This window comes from Sebastes fasciatus, chromosome 19 (assembly GCF_043250625.1).
Source record: "Sebastes fasciatus isolate fSebFas1 chromosome 19, fSebFas1.pri, whole genome shotgun sequence".
NCBI classification, from domain to species: domain Eukaryota; kingdom Metazoa; phylum Chordata; class Actinopteri; order Perciformes; family Sebastidae; genus Sebastes; species Sebastes fasciatus.
Window position 1 is genome coordinate 12978672 of NC_133813.1, and position 18301 is coordinate 12996972.

The 18301-nt window shown below is 40.0% G+C and overlaps 1 protein-coding gene across 2 annotated transcripts in view; it reads left to right on the top strand.

Annotated features, from left to right (window-relative positions):
- Positions 1-18301, top strand: part of LOC141757352 (carboxyl-terminal PDZ ligand of neuronal nitric oxide synthase protein) — a 58462-nt gene that overhangs the window by 30617 nt on the left and 9544 nt on the right. For both annotated transcript variants that reach the window (XM_074617787.1, XM_074617788.1), the window contains exons 5-10: positions 830-938; positions 3015-3156; positions 5138-5307; positions 8829-8990; positions 11024-11225; positions 14484-14814. In XM_074617787.1, the coding sequence (XP_074473888.1) occupies positions 830-938; positions 3015-3156; positions 5138-5307; positions 8829-8990; positions 11024-11225; positions 14484-14814 (1116 nt within the window). The remainder of the gene's footprint in view (positions 1-829; positions 939-3014; positions 3157-5137; positions 5308-8828; positions 8991-11023; positions 11226-14483; positions 14815-18301) is intronic.

The window sequence follows — 18301 nt, forward strand, 5'->3', positions numbered from 1 at the left end:
GCTGCAGATGGAGATGCAGCGCTGACCGTTTGCTTTGTGTGTGCAGCGTTGCTGGCAAGGACAGAACAAAACCGGACAATATACTTGTACAATAAGACAAAAAGAGATTACAATAGCATTGTGGCGTGTATTTATATAATTAGATATATTATGTATGTATATATAAATTAATTTATATATTATACTGCAAATAGGGCTGAGCGATATGGCCAAAGTCTTCTATCCCAATATACTGTAGGTCATTTCTTATCTCAATAATGATATATATCACGATATAGCATGTTTTCTGCTAATTAAATAAATAAATAGTCTATATGAATAAATAATAAATACCTGACAAATGAAAAGAACTGCATATTTTCTCATTTAATTAAGAACTTTAGTGCAAAATGAACGGTTTCAAGTGAAATTATGAATAATGGCATTGAACTGAGTGGTAATGTAAAGTGTGATGTGAAAACAAAACCACGCTCTTCAAATGATATTCCCTCAAAATATTTCACATCAGATTTCTGAGAAAATTTGAGTTGGTATGTGCTTGTTATTATCAAGTTAGATGACATAATTCTGTATCACAATATCTCAATATATGATTCCATTGAAAGACAATGAATTATCATATTGAATTATCACCCAGCCTTAACTGCAAATATTCCCCTTTAATTTGATTTATATCTGCATTAGGTCTGTTCTTTCTCCCTGATTTGGGTTTTTAAAGTAAGTTGTCATTTGGAGGATAGTGACTATGAAGAAAGGGGGTGGATCATATTTTATATTCTGAGGTTTCTGTAACTTTTGTGTACTTTAAATTTGCTTTCATGTTTTCTAGGATCTTCTACGTGTCTCACGACTCCCAGGATTTAAAGATCTTCAGCTACATCGCGAGAGACGGTTCCAATAATTCCTTCAGATGTAACGTCTTCAAGTCAAAGAAGACGGTACAACAAACATCCACTCACACACCTCCTGATAGACATGCTGATCACAGACACACTTTTCTGGGGAATAGGCTTCATGCACAACTACCCTGCTGCTGCTCTTCTGTTTCATCAGCCCTGAGATTTACCCTTTAACCTTTTCCACTCCCCCCAAAGACCCATTTTTTGTCTTTTTTAGGCGGGTCCAGGGGGTGTTTAGGGGGAGATAGCAGGTCAACAGTAGATGTCACATAGAAGTGGTGTACATCACCTGAAAGTTGGGAACCTGAAGATTAATTTGAGATGCTGCTCAGCCCTGTGTGTCAAGTTGTTCTAGTCATAAATCAGAAAGTAAAAAAAAGATTAATTAATTAAGATAAATCGTGAGAGTGTATAAGGGCTTAGAACATTATGATAGAAGTATATGATGGTCATCCCCATGCTCTATTATGTCTCATAAGTTGTTGCAGAAATTTTTGAGTTGATACCATTTGTTACCCAGATTTGGTGCTAAATGTAACCATTTTTTACCATTCAAATTGATAAAAATTATCAATAATCCCTCCAAAATACCACATTAAGACACCAAGACCTTGAGGAACACCATAGAAAAAGCCATGCTGTGATTTGGTATCAAAAAACCTTTTGACATTTGGAGATTTCTGCAAGAATTGCATTTTTCGGCAATTCGATGGCAAGCACTTCTGTTGTGTAAACTGCTCAGAAACCCCCTTGTTGTCAATCTAACTAGGAAAGCCATCCATCCTCTGAATGCTCTAGGTCTCTAGTTTGTGGCTGTAAAGTTTCATGAGGCTGTGATTATCCTAGAGGTCACCACAGGTCATTTTATACAGTGAGGTGAAGTTTCAAAGAAATTATTGTAATTTAATTCAAGACTGTTTATGGACCCCAGTATGCAGAAATATTCAAACACACCATTTTAGAATAGGAGACAATAACACATCTGTAATGCATGTGATTATCATAAAGTGGGCATGTCTGTAAAGGGGAGACTCCCATAGAACCCATTTTCATTCACATATCTTGAGGTCAGAGGTCAAGGGACCCCTTTTGAAAATGGCCATGCTAGTTTTTTCTAGCCAAAATTTACTGTAACTTCATAGCGTTATTTAGAGTTCTTCCCGACATGCTAGTATTTTGGTACCCATGGATTCCTTAGGTTTTCTAGTTTCATATGATACCTGTATCTCCACTCTAGCTCTAAAACTGAGCCCGCTACAACCTCTGAAAAGAGTAAAGTCGGCTGAAGGCGCCGTCTCCCTCAAGGAGTGGAAGAGGTTAAATAACTGAAAATGAAATCATACAGGGAGAAACCCATCATAGAGAGAGAAGAGATTGATATCTTATCAACGACAGCAGCATCAGCAGGTTACACCTGTGCACTTATCCCTCTCACCGCTCAATTTTCTGCTGTCATTGCTCCTTGATTTAAATCCCCCAGCTGCATACAGTCAATGTAAAGCACACTGTGGGACATGCAGACTTCAATGTGATATACTTCAGTTTTCTGTGGCCAGCTATCTGTAACTGAGGGTTGTTTGTATTCTACGTTTTTTTTTTTAACTTGTATCTTTAATTTAAGAGTTAATTTCCTGATTATGTCAGCTCAGTTAATCAATTTTGGTTTTGATTTTATTTGATTTCCGGTAGCTTAGTTAATATCCTGTGGCTTAGCACTGCAGATCCATAGCCTGCAGTGAGTGAATACACAATAGATGATTACATAGACAAAGATTACAACTGCATATTTCAGATTTAAGTATCTCTTTACCTTTCCTCAGTTCAAGCAGTTTTCATGTGTGCAGTTGTTGCAACCTACTGCAGTCTTGGCTCACTGCTCACAGCTCTGGTGTTATCAGTCAGCTGTAATGAGTATTACTCCACAGAAGTGATATTATTAATCTCTGATCGTTGGTATTCAACTACGTGCCAACGATGACTTCATGTTTTCAGTCCAACCAAAGTCTTAAAGCAGACGGGAGGTGAACTGATCAGTGAAATTACTTGTTGTGGTGTTTTGATGCTTATTGTTAGATACCTCTGCTCTAATCTCCGTCTCCTCTCTCTCCCTGACAGAGCCAGGCCATGCGTATAGTGCGTACAGTAGGTCAGGCCTTTGAAGTGTGCCATAAGCTCAGTCTGCAGCATGCTGAGCAGGATGCAGACGGACAGGCGGACGGAGAGAGCGACAAGTCCACAGAGGAGTCCAGCAGTGATGGTGAGGCCTACTGTACCTGGAAGCATAGACAAATACACATGTTGAGTTTTTATATTGTCTGATTTTCATGACCTGTAAATGACAATATATGAAATTACGGTATTTAAATTAGCAATAAAAATCCTAATAATAGTACACTGATTCTTTGGCTTTGTTTGCAGCGAACTCTGCGAGCCACAGTCTGTTTGTACAGTTTAGTTTCTGCTTAGCAACACCTGCTGTTTGTCTGAGGCGTCCACCTGCTGTTGAGCAAACAACTCTTTGATGCACGCATTAATCCACTTTGCTAACTTTTTCTTGCCGGACTTTTGGAAAATATTTTATGGATTATTATTTTAGTGAAATAATACATTGCATATACCCAGCTATCAGGGCTGCATGATATGAGGAAAATATGTGATATTCGATAACATTGTTGAATATTGCAAAAAACGATATTACGTACTTGCGATAAATAAACCGGTATTAAGGTGTACTAAGTTCTGCCTTTCTGTTGCTTTCAATATTCCGCTAAAATACAACAAATTGTTTGTTGAATTAAAAAAAATAAAGGAAATTATTTCCAACATTCTTTTGGAAATAATTTCTTGACACAAATTTAAAAAAAAAAAATGACATTTTAAAGTTTAGTTTTCTACTGATACTCTCTTTCAAGTAACTCAAAAAATTCCCGAGTGCAATATCACAGTCGCAGATTAAAAAACAATATATTGTGCAGCCCTACCAGCTATGTTATTAGATAATTAATTTCACCTCTATTACAGTTTGTCAGATGCAAAATGCTAAAGCACTTTTTTTAAAAGCAACATTTAAAAGCAAAATGATCAGGTGTGCCTTGGTATGTTTTTCCTGATACCACGGTTGGGATTTAATGTAATTTAATCAAATCTGAATCTAGTTTTAAATCTTCTTTAATCAATTTGTCTTTATAAAAAAAGTTAGAAAAAAAGAAAAAAAAAAGAAAGATCAAAATGAAAAGTCTGCTGACCTGAATGTTTTAATGTCTAAATGTGAAAAAGTGCTAGCGTGCACTGTCAAACGCACCTTTCCCTCCTTGCAATGGCTTCAAATAGATCCGTTATCAGAAATCTGAAGAGTTAATTCACTGAACACTTCAATGGCGTTAAAGTCAAATTTTGATTTAGTCAAGTGGAGTCTAAATTAATCCGATTAATGACTTAAGTCTGACTCGAGTCCAAGTCGTGTGAATGGAGTCACAAAAAAATAATTGGAAACAAAAGTACACAAACATACAGAGAGCTTTGTGGTTACTGGGGTGTGTTTCACCGACGTGTGAGCAGCTTTATGGTTTCTTACAAAGAAATAATAGCAACCGTTCTTCACCGAGAAGCACGCTGGTATATTAAAACACATATTTTACCTTTTAACATCGGGTGTCTGAACAGCGTTATTGTGGAAAGCGTGATATTTATTGGTCATTTTGTTCACACGAGGAGCATCCCTCTCCTGGATAAAGCTTGACTTTAGTTTGATTACACGCCTCTTTACTGCCTAAACGGAGCCATCAAACCTCACCAGCTCATTAATTCAGCGCAGCGATCAAACAGCAACAACACAGATGTCTGGTTACACTGGAATGTAAACAGATTTAAGAAACAAGTGTTTTCTCCGAGGCCTCATGCTGCGTTTCGTTTCATTTGGGACTGAGGGAAACGATGGAGGATGAAGAATCCCCGTGATTACAACTTTCATGTCATTGGACAACACGAGAGGTTGATTGGCGGCGTTACCAGTAATGAGTGTAATTTACACAGTGAATGAATAGTTGTCTGGCGCTGAGCTTAAGTTGTGTGACAGGCAGAGTGGCTAAAACACTGTGTAAATGTGTTCATTAATTTAGGGTTTAGTTCTCTAAATGAAGGCATCCCTGTCGGTATGCTATTTATAGACAGCTATTCATTGTTTTACGTAAATATGGAGGTGATGTTTTAACGTATTGTCTTTGTGTATTCCTTCACAGGTCGTAAGCTGACGGGGGCGGAGCGAGGGGAGGAAGAGGAGGACAGCAAACTTGGAGGAAGACGAGGAGAAGACCCTTCAGCGGGCACGTCACTGTGTGAAAAGGCAGTCAGTGATATCTTGCAGAGTCTGGCTGAACTGAACGTGGTCAAACCTGGACAGACCATCATAGTAAGATACTGCAGCGCACACGCACACACATTGATTATATCTTAATGCAATAGCGATAAGATTGTGATAATATCGTATCGTGGCGCCTCTGGTGATTCACACCCCTAATGTTCAATAGTCAAATTAAACAATTGAGAACAAACAAAGGAGCATAAACAATGGGGATTATTGATTTGGTCATTAGGAACACACATTTACAGGTCATTCACATTTCTGTCTGGCTGATTTTTTTAAATGCTGCTGCACTAAAAACAGGTAACCCAGGGAGACACTGTGAGAAAGGATGAGTGCACATTTACTGAGAAATATTAGGAACTGTCTTTAAGGGAAAGGAAGTAAGCTTTGGTTGATTTGTCGCTCGGGACATTTAAAAAAATAAAATAAAAAAAAATGTCGCTAAGAGGGTCGTAAAAGTTGCTAAATCTAGAGGCAAAATTGCCAAGTTGGCAGCACTAACCGCTGGAATCGATGTGATATTACAAATTATTTTGATTTCAGTTCATCTTTAAGTGTTCCACAGTCTCTGTGTATATTAATAATATGCGTTTCACTGTGTATTTCTTGCCGTGGTGATTGGACACCAGGGAAATGTAACGGCAGCCTCACATCATGACAGTTAGCTTTCCATGAAGGTTCCCCTTTATTCCTGACACCTGCAGCCGGGGTGAGGCAGCAGCAGCATCCACATTTTAATGATTACAGTTTTTTTTGTTGGTCCAGACTGCTTCTGTCTCTGTAGCCACAGGAAATTACCTCTGCTGTGATTCATTGCTTTGGCCTTAGTGATGTTTTGATGCTATTCTCCAGGCACAGTGCTGCCAAAATGGCTCATTGAACTGAGGAAGTACAGTATAGTGCTTTGTCATCTACTGCGGTACATGACCAGATCATTGACTGCAGCTCTCCATGGCTAACCACAGCTGGCAGCACATAGTTGGAGGTATGGAATAAACCTCGTCACGCTTTGCATGAAGGTAAAAAAAGACTATATTTTAGTTTCTCTGTGTTTGAGATTTAGCAGACAGAGTTAGGAACTGACTATTATCTTTGACTGTGAGAGGATGAAAAAGATGCAAACATGAAAGCTTTGGTGTGTCGGGATGCTTTCCTTTTGGATTTGTCACCATAGTGAGAGTGTGGTAGACACAGCTGTTATCATGCCGCTGAGAGAGGAGAGGGGGACCTGAATATTCCTGCTGGCTGTGAAAGGGGGACACTTAATCCCAAAAAAATACCCCAGTCTGTTCCCTTTGATTTCTGAGGAACGGCACCATAATCCCATTGAGGGGTTCACGAACATCTGCTCTATAGAGATAAGCAAGGAGAGAGGGAAGGAAAAGAGAGGAATAATGAGAGATCAGGATAACGGGGGGGGGAAATGATACAGACTACACAAGATGCTGGTTGTATCGGTGGTTGCAAACAGGCAACACACGGGTGGACAAAATAACAGAAACACGTCCAAGACCATCTGAGGTGTTGATTGAATGAGACAATAGTCTGGAGGGCTGCCACTAATGATGATTAGTTTCATTGTCAATCAGCTTTCTACTATGAACAACGTGGTCCTACATGAGCTTAACTTTGTTTTTTACTTATTTAGCCATGAATTTTAATGTTATAGAGAAAACCTGAGAAGTTTTCAGGGGCTTTAATCTGCTCATTAGTTTGTTTAAAAGTTATAATTTCCCAGCGGTTAAGGTCACGTCTCTGAATTACTTGTTTTGTCCAACCAGCAGTCTAAAACATAAAGATGTCCAATTTACTTTTAGATATAAAACAAACAAAAGTAGTAAATGCTCATTTTGAGAAGCTGGAACCTGTCATTTTATTTGCTTGATAAATTACTGAAGCGCTTAATTGATAATCAAAATCATTGTCAAATACATCAATGACAATTGACTAACTATTTTTTCAACACCAGTAATTCGTAGTGTTGAATTACACAATAAAGGCATTTAGCGTTGCAATAAGAACACCTTTCTTTGATTTTCGTGTGTCATTTATACGTCATGTAGTCTGTACCGACTGCAGTGTAAAGATGTTTGCGTAAATGTGCTACGCTCAGAGGGAGTGACGTAGAATAAAAAGTGAGAAAGACCACTTACTGTATGACGAGTGAGAGGGTCAAACAAACACAGGACTTTCAACCAGCAGACCGTGTTTTTGTAAGTTACGTTAGTGACGTTTGTGATGTGTTTTCTGTATTTATGTTACGTTGTTTTCGTATCCGTACGTATTTTTATTTATACTTAGTTTACGTGCTCATTTTCAGCCCAACCATGATGTTTTTCCTAAACCTAACTAAGTGGTCTTGTTGTCTAAACCTAATTATGGTTACGTTTCTGTAGATTTGTTGCGTGGCGCGCAAATGACACACGAAAAAGCTAAAATGCATCCTCATGACACGCGGAATGTCGTTGTAATGTCGTGCTATCATTTATACGCCTTCCCATGAGACGGGGTTGTGTGAAAGCCACTGAAGACTTGCTTTCAAATCTTACGTTTTTCTCTATAACATTGAATATTCAGTAAGTGACAAGTAAAGTTAAAGCTTCGAAGAATTTTTTTTTAGCTATTATTAAGTTTCACACACACAAACTCAGATAATCTACTTCATCATAACTTTGTGTGTGCCGACTGATCAGATTTGATTTACAGTGACTAAACAACCAATTTGTAGATATTGATAATTCACTCCGTACCTGAAGATTAGATTGTCAAAATCTTTCAGAAATAGAATTTTATAGTGCCAAATTAATTTGAACTTTTTCTTTTGTAACATGCATTTCAAATGTCTCACTTCTTTTAGGGAAGCTGATGATGATGACTGAGGTAGAAGGCCTACTGTACTTTACAGTGTACAACTTCGCCCTCTAGTGGTGTGATGTAGGAGTTACAATATGCTGTGTACCAAAGAAAGTAATATTGTATGACAGCAGTAGCAATTTGTGTAATTATACAGACATGAATTGTATGTGTTTTAGGTATGACTTGAACATACTTCCACACTAAATCTCTCAGTCAGTGCTGATGTCTCTTTGTCGCTACTATCTGTGATAGGAGGGTGAAGTGAAAAGCTGCTTCGGGAATTTCTCCATTTGTTCTATAGAGATCATCTGGAAAATGATCTGAAAATCCAGAGAAATGGAGACTGAGAGAGAGTGTATGGTATGATAATGAGCTTAGAGAGTATTCCAGTTCTGATGGCAGGGTTACAGTCGGGCTCCAGGGGGCTCCAGATCAGTGGGTCGCAGTCCTGGTCTCAGGGACTCTAGAGGACTGGGTGCTTTCTATCCTACTGGTTCGTTAATTACCTTCATCTGGTGTCCAAGGTCTAAAAATAGCTCCTATTATATAGCAAGGATGAAATACTGGCAGCACTATGGGCCAACATTCAAGTCCGTTATGTCTTTGAGTGCGTGTCAGGGAACACAATGTCATTGTTTTTACTACCATTTTCCTTCCATCGACATAACGTATGTTGCTATGTGTGTGTGTGTGTGTCTGTCTGTGTTCAGGACTTTGATCGAAGGTCCCTCTTCACTGTGACATCCCAAGGCATAACTCCCAGCAGCCCTTGCTCCCGCTCTCTCACTCCGCTGGCATCGCAGCACTACCTGCAGCTCCTTCAGCAGCAGCTGCAGCAGCAGCAGCAGCACACTCAGGTGGCAGTCGCTCAGGTGAGAAACAGACATCATATCATACACGGTGTGCAGGTTGTGTACAACACAGCTTGGCTGAAAACACATCATGAACCCTCTACTGTATTACACCTACAATACGAGCTCAGATTTAGGGCTGCGACCAACAGTTATTTTCATTATCATATTGATTAAACTGACAGTTACAACTTCCTAGTTTTGTCCTAGATATTCAATTTACAACAATGTACGGCAAAGAAAAGCAGGAAATCCTCTCATTTGAGAAATTGGAACCAGATAATGTTTGGCATTTTTGTCTTTTTTTTTGCTTTAAAGGTCTTATTGATAAAAAATTTTATGTTGGCAAATAATAAAAAAAAAAGAATAAAAAAGGTGCCAAATAAAAGTATGTTTTTATTGTGTTACCTTGAATTCTTGAAGAAAACTTAGTTTTTCTCGCATGCCTCCACGGCGAAACGGAGAATCAAAAAACTGAGAAAAGTTTTGATTTAGTGAAGTCCTTTTTTGGCATGCGAGAAGTCTTCTTCAAGAGTTCAAGGTAACGCAGGTTGAGTAATTGATATACAAATGGTCATTTTGTGAGTGAAGTATTCCTTTAATGAGATTTACGTTTATCGTGGTCTTTGCTCTTTGTATAATCTTCCATTGATAGGCTAATTTCAAATCAATAGTCCCTCTTTAGAGACGGGAACCCAATAATCAATATGGAATAAATTAAACTTGATGCTCACCTGTTGTGCCCAGTGATGGAAAAAAGTACTCAGATCTTTAACTTCAGTAAAAGTAGCAATAATACCGTGTAAAAATACTCTGTTACAAGTAAGAGCCCTGCATTCAAAGTCTTAGCACCAAAAGTAAAAGTACCCATTATGCAGAATTTTATATATATATATATATATATATATATATATGATATTATTGGGTTATATTAGTGTTGCATAAATGTGTTCATCACTTTAATGTTGCAGCTGGTAAAGGTGGAGCTCATTTTAATGACTTTATATACTGCTGGGTAGCTTAATCTATAATAATCATCATTTATTAGTTGATTATATTTTGTATTAATATTCTGAACGAATAAAAAAGTAACTAAAGCTGTCTGATAAATGTAGTGGAGTAAAGAGTATAACATTTCCCTCTGATATGTAGTAGAAGTATAAAGTAGCAGGAAATGTAAATACTTGAGTAAATGTACTTAGTTACTTTCCACCACTGCATGTACCAGTTCATTTTCCAATTTTACGCTGATTTCGTCTTCAAAGTCAGCAGGCCAAAGTCTGAAGTAGCGAGGCCCGACAGATTGATCCTGACTCATGTTGTGGGTTTAGCTCATCCAGTGTTCCATGAATGAATTATTAACCATTATTTGGCTTATTCAGTGACGTTGATGACAATCTTTTGATAGCTCTTTAACTCAGCCTCATATTTATTTCAGTCAGCTTGTGAAAACCTGGAGTATAGCAGAATAGAGACCTTTGCAGGTCTTGAGTTCATAGTTCACTCCATCTAGTGTCAGTCTGTCTGTTCTTCATTAAGCTCCAGTAACCTGTGTTAGCTTCTATGTGTTATCTCCGTGGTCTCTACTGATGCTCTCCCACCAGGGGGCAGCACCAGCACAGTAATGGAAGGACAGTCAGTGCAGCATAATAAAGAATACAAGCGGTGCAACGTTTGTAACTCAAGAGATTCTCCGAGCCTCCTATTTATAGCGTCATCTGAGGAACTGCAACACAAATGCTTGTGTTTACTTAAGTGTTTTCATGTCTGATCCGGTTGATTGCACCGCCATCGCAAAAATCGACCCGCAAGTTAATGATCCACCTAAATAGCTATCCCATCATTACCTCCAGTTTCAGTCTCAGGATTATACATACGGGCAGGATTATGATTGCATCCTCATAATATCATGAATCAAAAACACATGGGAGTGGAATCAAGGCATGAGACAGAAGAAAATAATTATTCAAAGAAACATTTTAATGGATGATACATGTAGGTTTTTGCATATAAATCAAATCAAACACACCGTAACCTTTTTCTTTCCACTACAGGTGCAGCTGCTGAAGGATCAGATGGCAGCAGAGACTGCAGCTCGCATGGAGGCTCAGGCCCGAGTCCACCAGCTGCTGCTGCAGAACAGGGACCTGCTGCAGCACCTGGCTTTGCTCGTGCAGCAGCTGAAGGAGCTGGAGGCCCGCTCCCCAAAAACACACGCAGGGCAGCCACAACAGGAGCCTCAGGCTAATGGACACAGTAAGTGACTGGTGGGAACAGTGTAATCCCTCAGATGAACTCATGTCAGGTCAGGTTCCCCGTGTGCTGCAGTCCTTGTCATTGCTCACTCCTCTCTGTTGGCTAGGGGGTGGTGTAGTCATTCATTACCCCTCACTGGCTGCCTGCCTGCACACATCCTCAGTTATGTTTGATGGGGCAGAAGCACAGCAGCCAGGTATTGAACCCAGATGTACACAGGAACACACAGGGCTTTTCCATTTTCCCACCTGGGTGTTCTTAAAATTGAGCATTTCGCTTTTATCTGTGCTGAGGAGAAAGAATGTCGTCCTCCAGGTGGGAGGAAAACCAGTTTAACGCTGGAACCACCAGGGGTCGCTGTATACCTAAAACCACAACGGGTCAAATTTACCAGCTATCAGAGTGCATTGATTTTCCAAAGTACAAGGTTAATTTATTTATCATTCTTAGGGCTGTCAAAGTTGGCGCGATAATAACGCGTTAACACCAATTCATTTTAATGCAACTAATTTCTTTAAGGCATTAAACATGTTGCGTTTTCTAGGTTGTACCGTGCTCAGATTTAAAGCTAGAATGAAGATACTGGTATCATATGAAACTATAAAATGTAAGGCATCCATTGGTACCAGCCATGTCATACTAGCTTGTCATGAAGGAGGTTAAATAACGCTCCAAACTTACGCTAAATTTTGCCGAGGAAAAAGTGGCATGGCCATTTTCAAAGGGGTCCCTTGACCTCTGACCTCAAGATATGTGAATGAAAATGGGTTCTATGGGTACCCACGAGTCTCCCCTTTAACAGACATGCCCACTTTATGATAATCACATGCAGTTTGGGGCAAAGTCAGTCAAGTCAGCACACTGACACACTGACAGCTGTTGTTTTTAATGTTGAAGACGTCTTGATTACAGTATGAAAGGAGGCACTTTTAATGAGGACTAATGAAAAGCTTCAGTCAATGTTAATGATGAAGAATGAGGAGGAAAGGGAAAGTTAGTCCTTAAAAACATGTTTTGTAGTCATTTTTTTTAGAGGATGTTAATGTTATGAATGCATCTATGAATTTTCAAATTAAAATAAACTTCAGATCTCCAGCTCGGCTCTGATTGGTTAGTTATCTCTGGGTACTTGAATTACAATATGCTGAAAGGTTATGATGGAATTTTTTGCCCAATGATGCCAAAAATATTCTGCCCACCGCAGGTTTAAAGGCAAAGCGGCATGGCATCAACCATACAGGCACCACCGAACATGCTGGCCAAACACCCGCCCCGTAGCGTGATGAAAGCCAATGACGTGGCAGAAATTTTGGGGTGGCATCCCTTTTAAAACCACACATGAACATTAGAAACACACCTCAATAAATTACAGTCCACCACTGCAAACTACATCCTCAATAATAAACATGTAGTTAGATGAATGCCTCTCTGACAGTGTCAATAACAACATGTATCGTTGTAAAGGTAGAATTCATACCAGAGCTGTTGTGTTCATTACAGGAAATATTTCAGAATGGGATTATTAATCTCACTTTGAAACGATTTACACGAGCTTAATAATTAAAATCGAGGGCCCGTGCATCAACACCTCTCCCTCCGTGTAGCACAATGTGTGCAAACAGCATGTCCTTACACACAATAGCATCTCTATACTTAACTTAATAGCAGATTATATAATCACGGTGGATTAAAGATCACATTCTGTCAGCATTATCTCACACTCACAGACTGGCTTCTCAGTGGGAGTTTAGTTCTGTTTGTTGTGTTAACAACCTTTATTTTGGTGCACACACACACACATTCATACACACTCTTTGTCCCAAAGGAGGATTTTTGGAGGAGGGGTGTATTTACAGGAGCTAAAAGAACGGCCAGTCTTGCCAAAATAATAATGAATAAGCACACACACACACACACACACACACACACACACACACGCACGCAGTGGGCAGAGCTGTTTATGTGTGAATCATCCGTGTACGTGTTGAATGTTTTTACATGTGTTTGTGTGTGTGTATATTTAAAAAAAGGACACATCATGTTTCATGCTAGTATTAATGATGTTAGTCCCTCTGATAGGAAATGCTAATCTCAGACGTGGTTGGGTTAAGTGCTCCTACTGGCTCAGTGCCAGCTCCTCCATTCGGTAATGAGAGGCAGCGCTCAGATCTAAAAATAAGAAAAAGACAATAAGTTGTTTGTGGTTGACTCTGAGATCTTTACTTGTTTTTTAGGCAGACCGAAATGCTTCAAAGCTTCGACCGTTGCCATGGTAATCAATGTCCGAGCATTACCCCAAAAAATTCCAAATAGCACAATGACATAAGGAATAGTAATCCCACATTATTCATTATGCATTCACAATTAATTATTTTGAGTTATTCTCAGATGGATAGTTTGTTCTGTATGTAGAGGGTGCGTGTGTGTGTGAAACGCAGCGGAAGCCAGGTCTCTTATTTCATATGTTGGCTTGGGCTACAGTCTAATTATTACCTCCGCCAAGGCCAGAGGCCTAGGAAGGAGGTTATGTTTTTGATTCATTTGTTTATTGTTGGTCTACATACGAGCAATTTTGTTCTTATGGGCTATCGCTGTAATTTATTTGATTGATTATTGCACATTTTGTCGCCGTTTTTGTTTCAATTTAAAGAAAAGTCCTTGAAGTCCGGTTTTTGGTTGGACCGCAGAGGGCCAGCCCTACAAATGCAAAAGTCTGTCACTGAGTGATGAAGTTACACGATTGGTCAACTGAGTGTTGGAGTGTCTTCATTGGCAGAAACAGGCAGGAACAGTCCTTTATGCAAAGGAGCGTCCGGCTCTCAAAACTTGGACCAAGCTGTCAAACCAGATTCAGCAGTGGCATCGCCACATTTCCCGCTAAGAATGTTTTCAGAAGTAGATTTTAGTGAATTGTTTAGACGGAATAACAGAAAGTTTACAAGCAGGCCGCCATGTTGTTTCCCGTTTGAAATGGCAGGCAGAAAACCAGGGACCAATCAGGTACAGGGACGAATAGGGTACGTCACCGCTTGAACGGCCAGTAGAGCGTAACAGTGCGTCCCCTAGTGTCCTTGCTGAACCTGGTGGACACGTACCGCTGGATTTAACATTATAAGCATGACCACTGACTATTAAAAGCTTAGATTATCGTCAAATATTTCTCCCTGAAGCTTTGAAGCCCCTTAATGGTATTTGGGACAGCCCTACATGTTCTTTTTTATGGAGACATTGTGATGATTTGTCCTCTGTCTATTCCAGATGGTCAACAGTCGCCATGCAGCTCGGTGTCTACAACAGCGAAGGCTCTGTCTCTGAACCTGAAGAACCACTACAGCCAGACCCTGGACCAGCTCATCACCTCCACACCTGCATGGCCCCTCCAAACCTCACCCCTCTCCCCCACCCAGGTGGACTGTGCCGAGTCCTACCTGAACCTGCTCAACCTGGAGAACAGCAGCGAACCGGCCGCGTCGCTCAACGGAGACCTGGACCCGTTCATCAGGGCCAATGGGGCGGCGGACAACAAGGAGGGCTCGTGCAATGAGATCGTCCCGTTCACATTGAGGAACTCTGCCAACATGGATGAAAAGTAAGACAACCGGCCTTGTGTTTATTTGAAAATAATGTTTGTTAGTCATATACCAACACGTAAGGGATAATGTACAGCGAGCCGGTCATTGTTGCGAAATAAACCCTGACAGAATTGGGGTTTATTTCACAACAATGACCCGCTAGCTGTACATTATCCCGCTTATTACACAGCTACCTACTTAAGAAATCAATAATTTGACACAAAAACGGTCCGCCAGAGTCCGACATCAGAACTGCAGCCATAGCAACGGTCTGTTATAGAGAAATAACAGACCATAGAACGCAGTGATTGACGCGTGCAGCATCGCCCTATCGGGGATTATTTCACAATAATGACCGGCTTGCTGTACATTATCCCTTACTTGTTTTACTTCTGTTTGGGAGAAAAAAAATGCACCAAATTTTGGAACCACAGTTTGCATGATGCTTTGGGGGATGTGAACAGGAAGTATAATGTTTCCATGGAGTCAGTTTGTTAGCTGTGGACCACAACTTAAGCCCTGTGCTTTTTTTGCCTATATATTTTTTTTTTTTTTTGGCAAATTGGCACCATTAAAAGTGTGCCGAATCAGCTTTTAGCGGTTCCTGTTTGCAATGTTCCCATGGGTGTACAGACAGCTATCACTGCATTAGTTTGATCCTAAAGAAAACTTAAAAACATGATGATTCTCAGGCAAGTTCTGGAGTTATAAGAAGCGTCTTTTTTCTCTATGAATTCTGAGTCAATTCATGGACGTTTATTATGGATGAGAGAGACCAAAAAAAACATGGCTATATGAAATGCAATTGATTGAGCTTTTATTTTTATTTTTAATCAAAATCATTCAAACTGAATTGAGGATTGCATTGCCACTTTGCACATTGAATTACAAAATTGCAAGATGCATTTTCAAATTGCATGACCAAATGCATTACCATTTGAATAAAGAGGCCATGGACATGGATATAATGTGTATTGTGTCTGTGTGTTCAGATTTGACTGAGTTATGACTCCAAGGAACATACATTTTTGTCATGTTTGCCAGTTTTTGTACAAAACAAACAAGATATAATGTGTAAATTAGAAAGCTTTGTTACTTTTGGACAGAGCCGGACTAGCCGTTTCCCCCTGATACCAGTCTTTCTGCTAAGCTAAGCTAAGCTAAGCTAAGCTAAGCGCCTTCTGGCTGTAGCTTCGTATTTAATGGACACACACGAAAGCGGTATCGATTTTCTCATCTAACTCTCTGCCAGAAAGCAAATATTTCAACAATTGTCGGAACTATTCCTTTTAATGTGCGTACACATTCCCAACGTGGTACCAGTCAGTTTGTGTTTGCGGTAGCTCCGGCTGCACAGTGTCGTACGTCGCCCGTAGCTTTTAGTGTTATTAGTGGAGAACAGCTCAACTCAGCAGAAACAGGCCTGCAGCTAATGAAAGTGTGACTGTAATCAGGGGGATTACAGAACCCAGGGAGAGGAAAGGGTCGGGGTTAGACAAACAAAGAGGGGATCAGGGTTGAGGTTGAAAGAGGGAATCAGAGGAGCGAGTGAGAGAGAGAATGAGATTCAAGAGAAACACGGGAAACTCCATCAGCTTTTCTATTTCATGAAATAGCTCATTTTTTTGAAAAGCCATGCGCCAAGAGAGAGTAAAGACAGTAAATGGAATCATTTTCTTTGGAATAATTTATGTCGAATGCGCTTTTCAGGGATCTTTGAGCCTCTATTTCTTGCACATTTGTATCTCACTGGTGCTTCCCGTACTGTACTCTGCTTTTGACTCTAATGTCTGAATGCTCTGGCACTGATACACAAGCAGCCCTTACCTTGAATGCATATATGGAGCATCTAATTACTTTTTAATGAGCTTTTTAATGAGCTGTTAATCTCCTTAAAGCCGTCAAAAAAGACCAGCTAAATAAAAAAAACACATTTACTACTGCATAAGATCACGCAGAGCTCTCAAACAGGACAAACTCTTCAGTCCTTTTATCCTCCTCCTCCTCCTCGCTCTCTCATCCTCACACTTAATTTGTCTCCTCTTGCGTTTCACTATCTCTCTCTCGCTGAAAGCAATCCACAGCAAAGTCTCCAAGGAGAGCGTGTTAAAGTTGATTTCAAAGCAGAGACGAGGAGAAAAATAAGGAGTTGGAATTGACTCGGCGGTGTGTAGAGTATGTTTGGCGTGCTTGTAGATGTTGTAATTTTGTGTGAGTCTGCTTTGTTTTGTGCGTGTGTGTGTGTGTGTGTTCACATCCTGTGGTTTCCTGCAGCACAGACTCCCAGCCAATACCAGCTCCCATCCCTCCACAACCTGAAACTCTACCCCTAGTCCATATGTCAGAATAGTTTTTCTTTTGCATGTGGGGGGAAAAAGTAAAAGGAAAGACAAAAGGGACCTTCAAATCTCTTCCAAAAGAGAGAGGCATGTTATTACCGTGCATTCCCATCTGAACATTAGTTTCATCTTGGAGTGTGTGCTTTTATTTGTAACTTCTTCTTTTTAATGTCTTCCATCTGAGCACCACATTTTTCTATTTTCTGTCACAAAGGCTTAAAGAAAGATTCAGTAGCTGTAGAAATATTCCAGCAGGGCACTTCATGTTCTTTTTCTAAAGTGGCTTCTCTCCCCTCTCTGCCATCCCCCCCCCCCCCCCCTCTTTTTTATTGGCTCTTGTTTGCCTCCTCTCCTGAGTGACATCATCTTTCTGTAAATAGTCATCGTTAAAACGTAATGCTGGGTTTTATACACTAACGGCATATAAAGATAATGAAAAGTCAGGTTATTACTGCACGAAAAAAAGAAAAAACACTAATTATTTTCCTTTCTGAACAGAAAAATGGGCAGAAAAGTAGTTTAGTTTATGATATGACCTTTCGGTGTTTCTAATCAGTAGGGATATGCTGCTTATGTGACTCAACTATATCTTTTAATCTCACTAAATCATAGAACAAATTAGAGAAAAATGAGGCTTGTGGAACTGGAAAACTTCAGCTTCCACTGTGTTATTTAGTTTTTCCTTTGCATTACCTTTGGCGCAGTCAGACTCATGCCACATTTTATTACCTCCATTTGCTTTTGTTTTCTGGATTTCCCCAGCGAATCAATGTTTACAGCCTGAGTGGCCTTATTTTATGTTCTGCGAACTAGCAATCAGACACTCCTTTGCCATCCTCTTCATCCTGCTCTAAGCTGACCCCCCCCCCCTTTCCTCTGGGTCCAGTGCTGGTCATGCAGGGCAAAGGAATCCTTTCACTTCACATTATCAGTGCAATTTAGGTCTAAATCACGCAGGCATTGTCGGCCAACATGGACCGTATCCAGCTGGCCCGCTGACTCGAGTGCTATATGATCACTCCATATGGTATGTTGGCACACCACACTGACACTATGTCTAACCGTGTAGTGAGCCACGCTTTACACAACAAAACAGGACATTTGAAGCGGGATCAAAACAGGATGTACTCGTAGATTTAAATACACTTTGTGGGCAGAACATTGA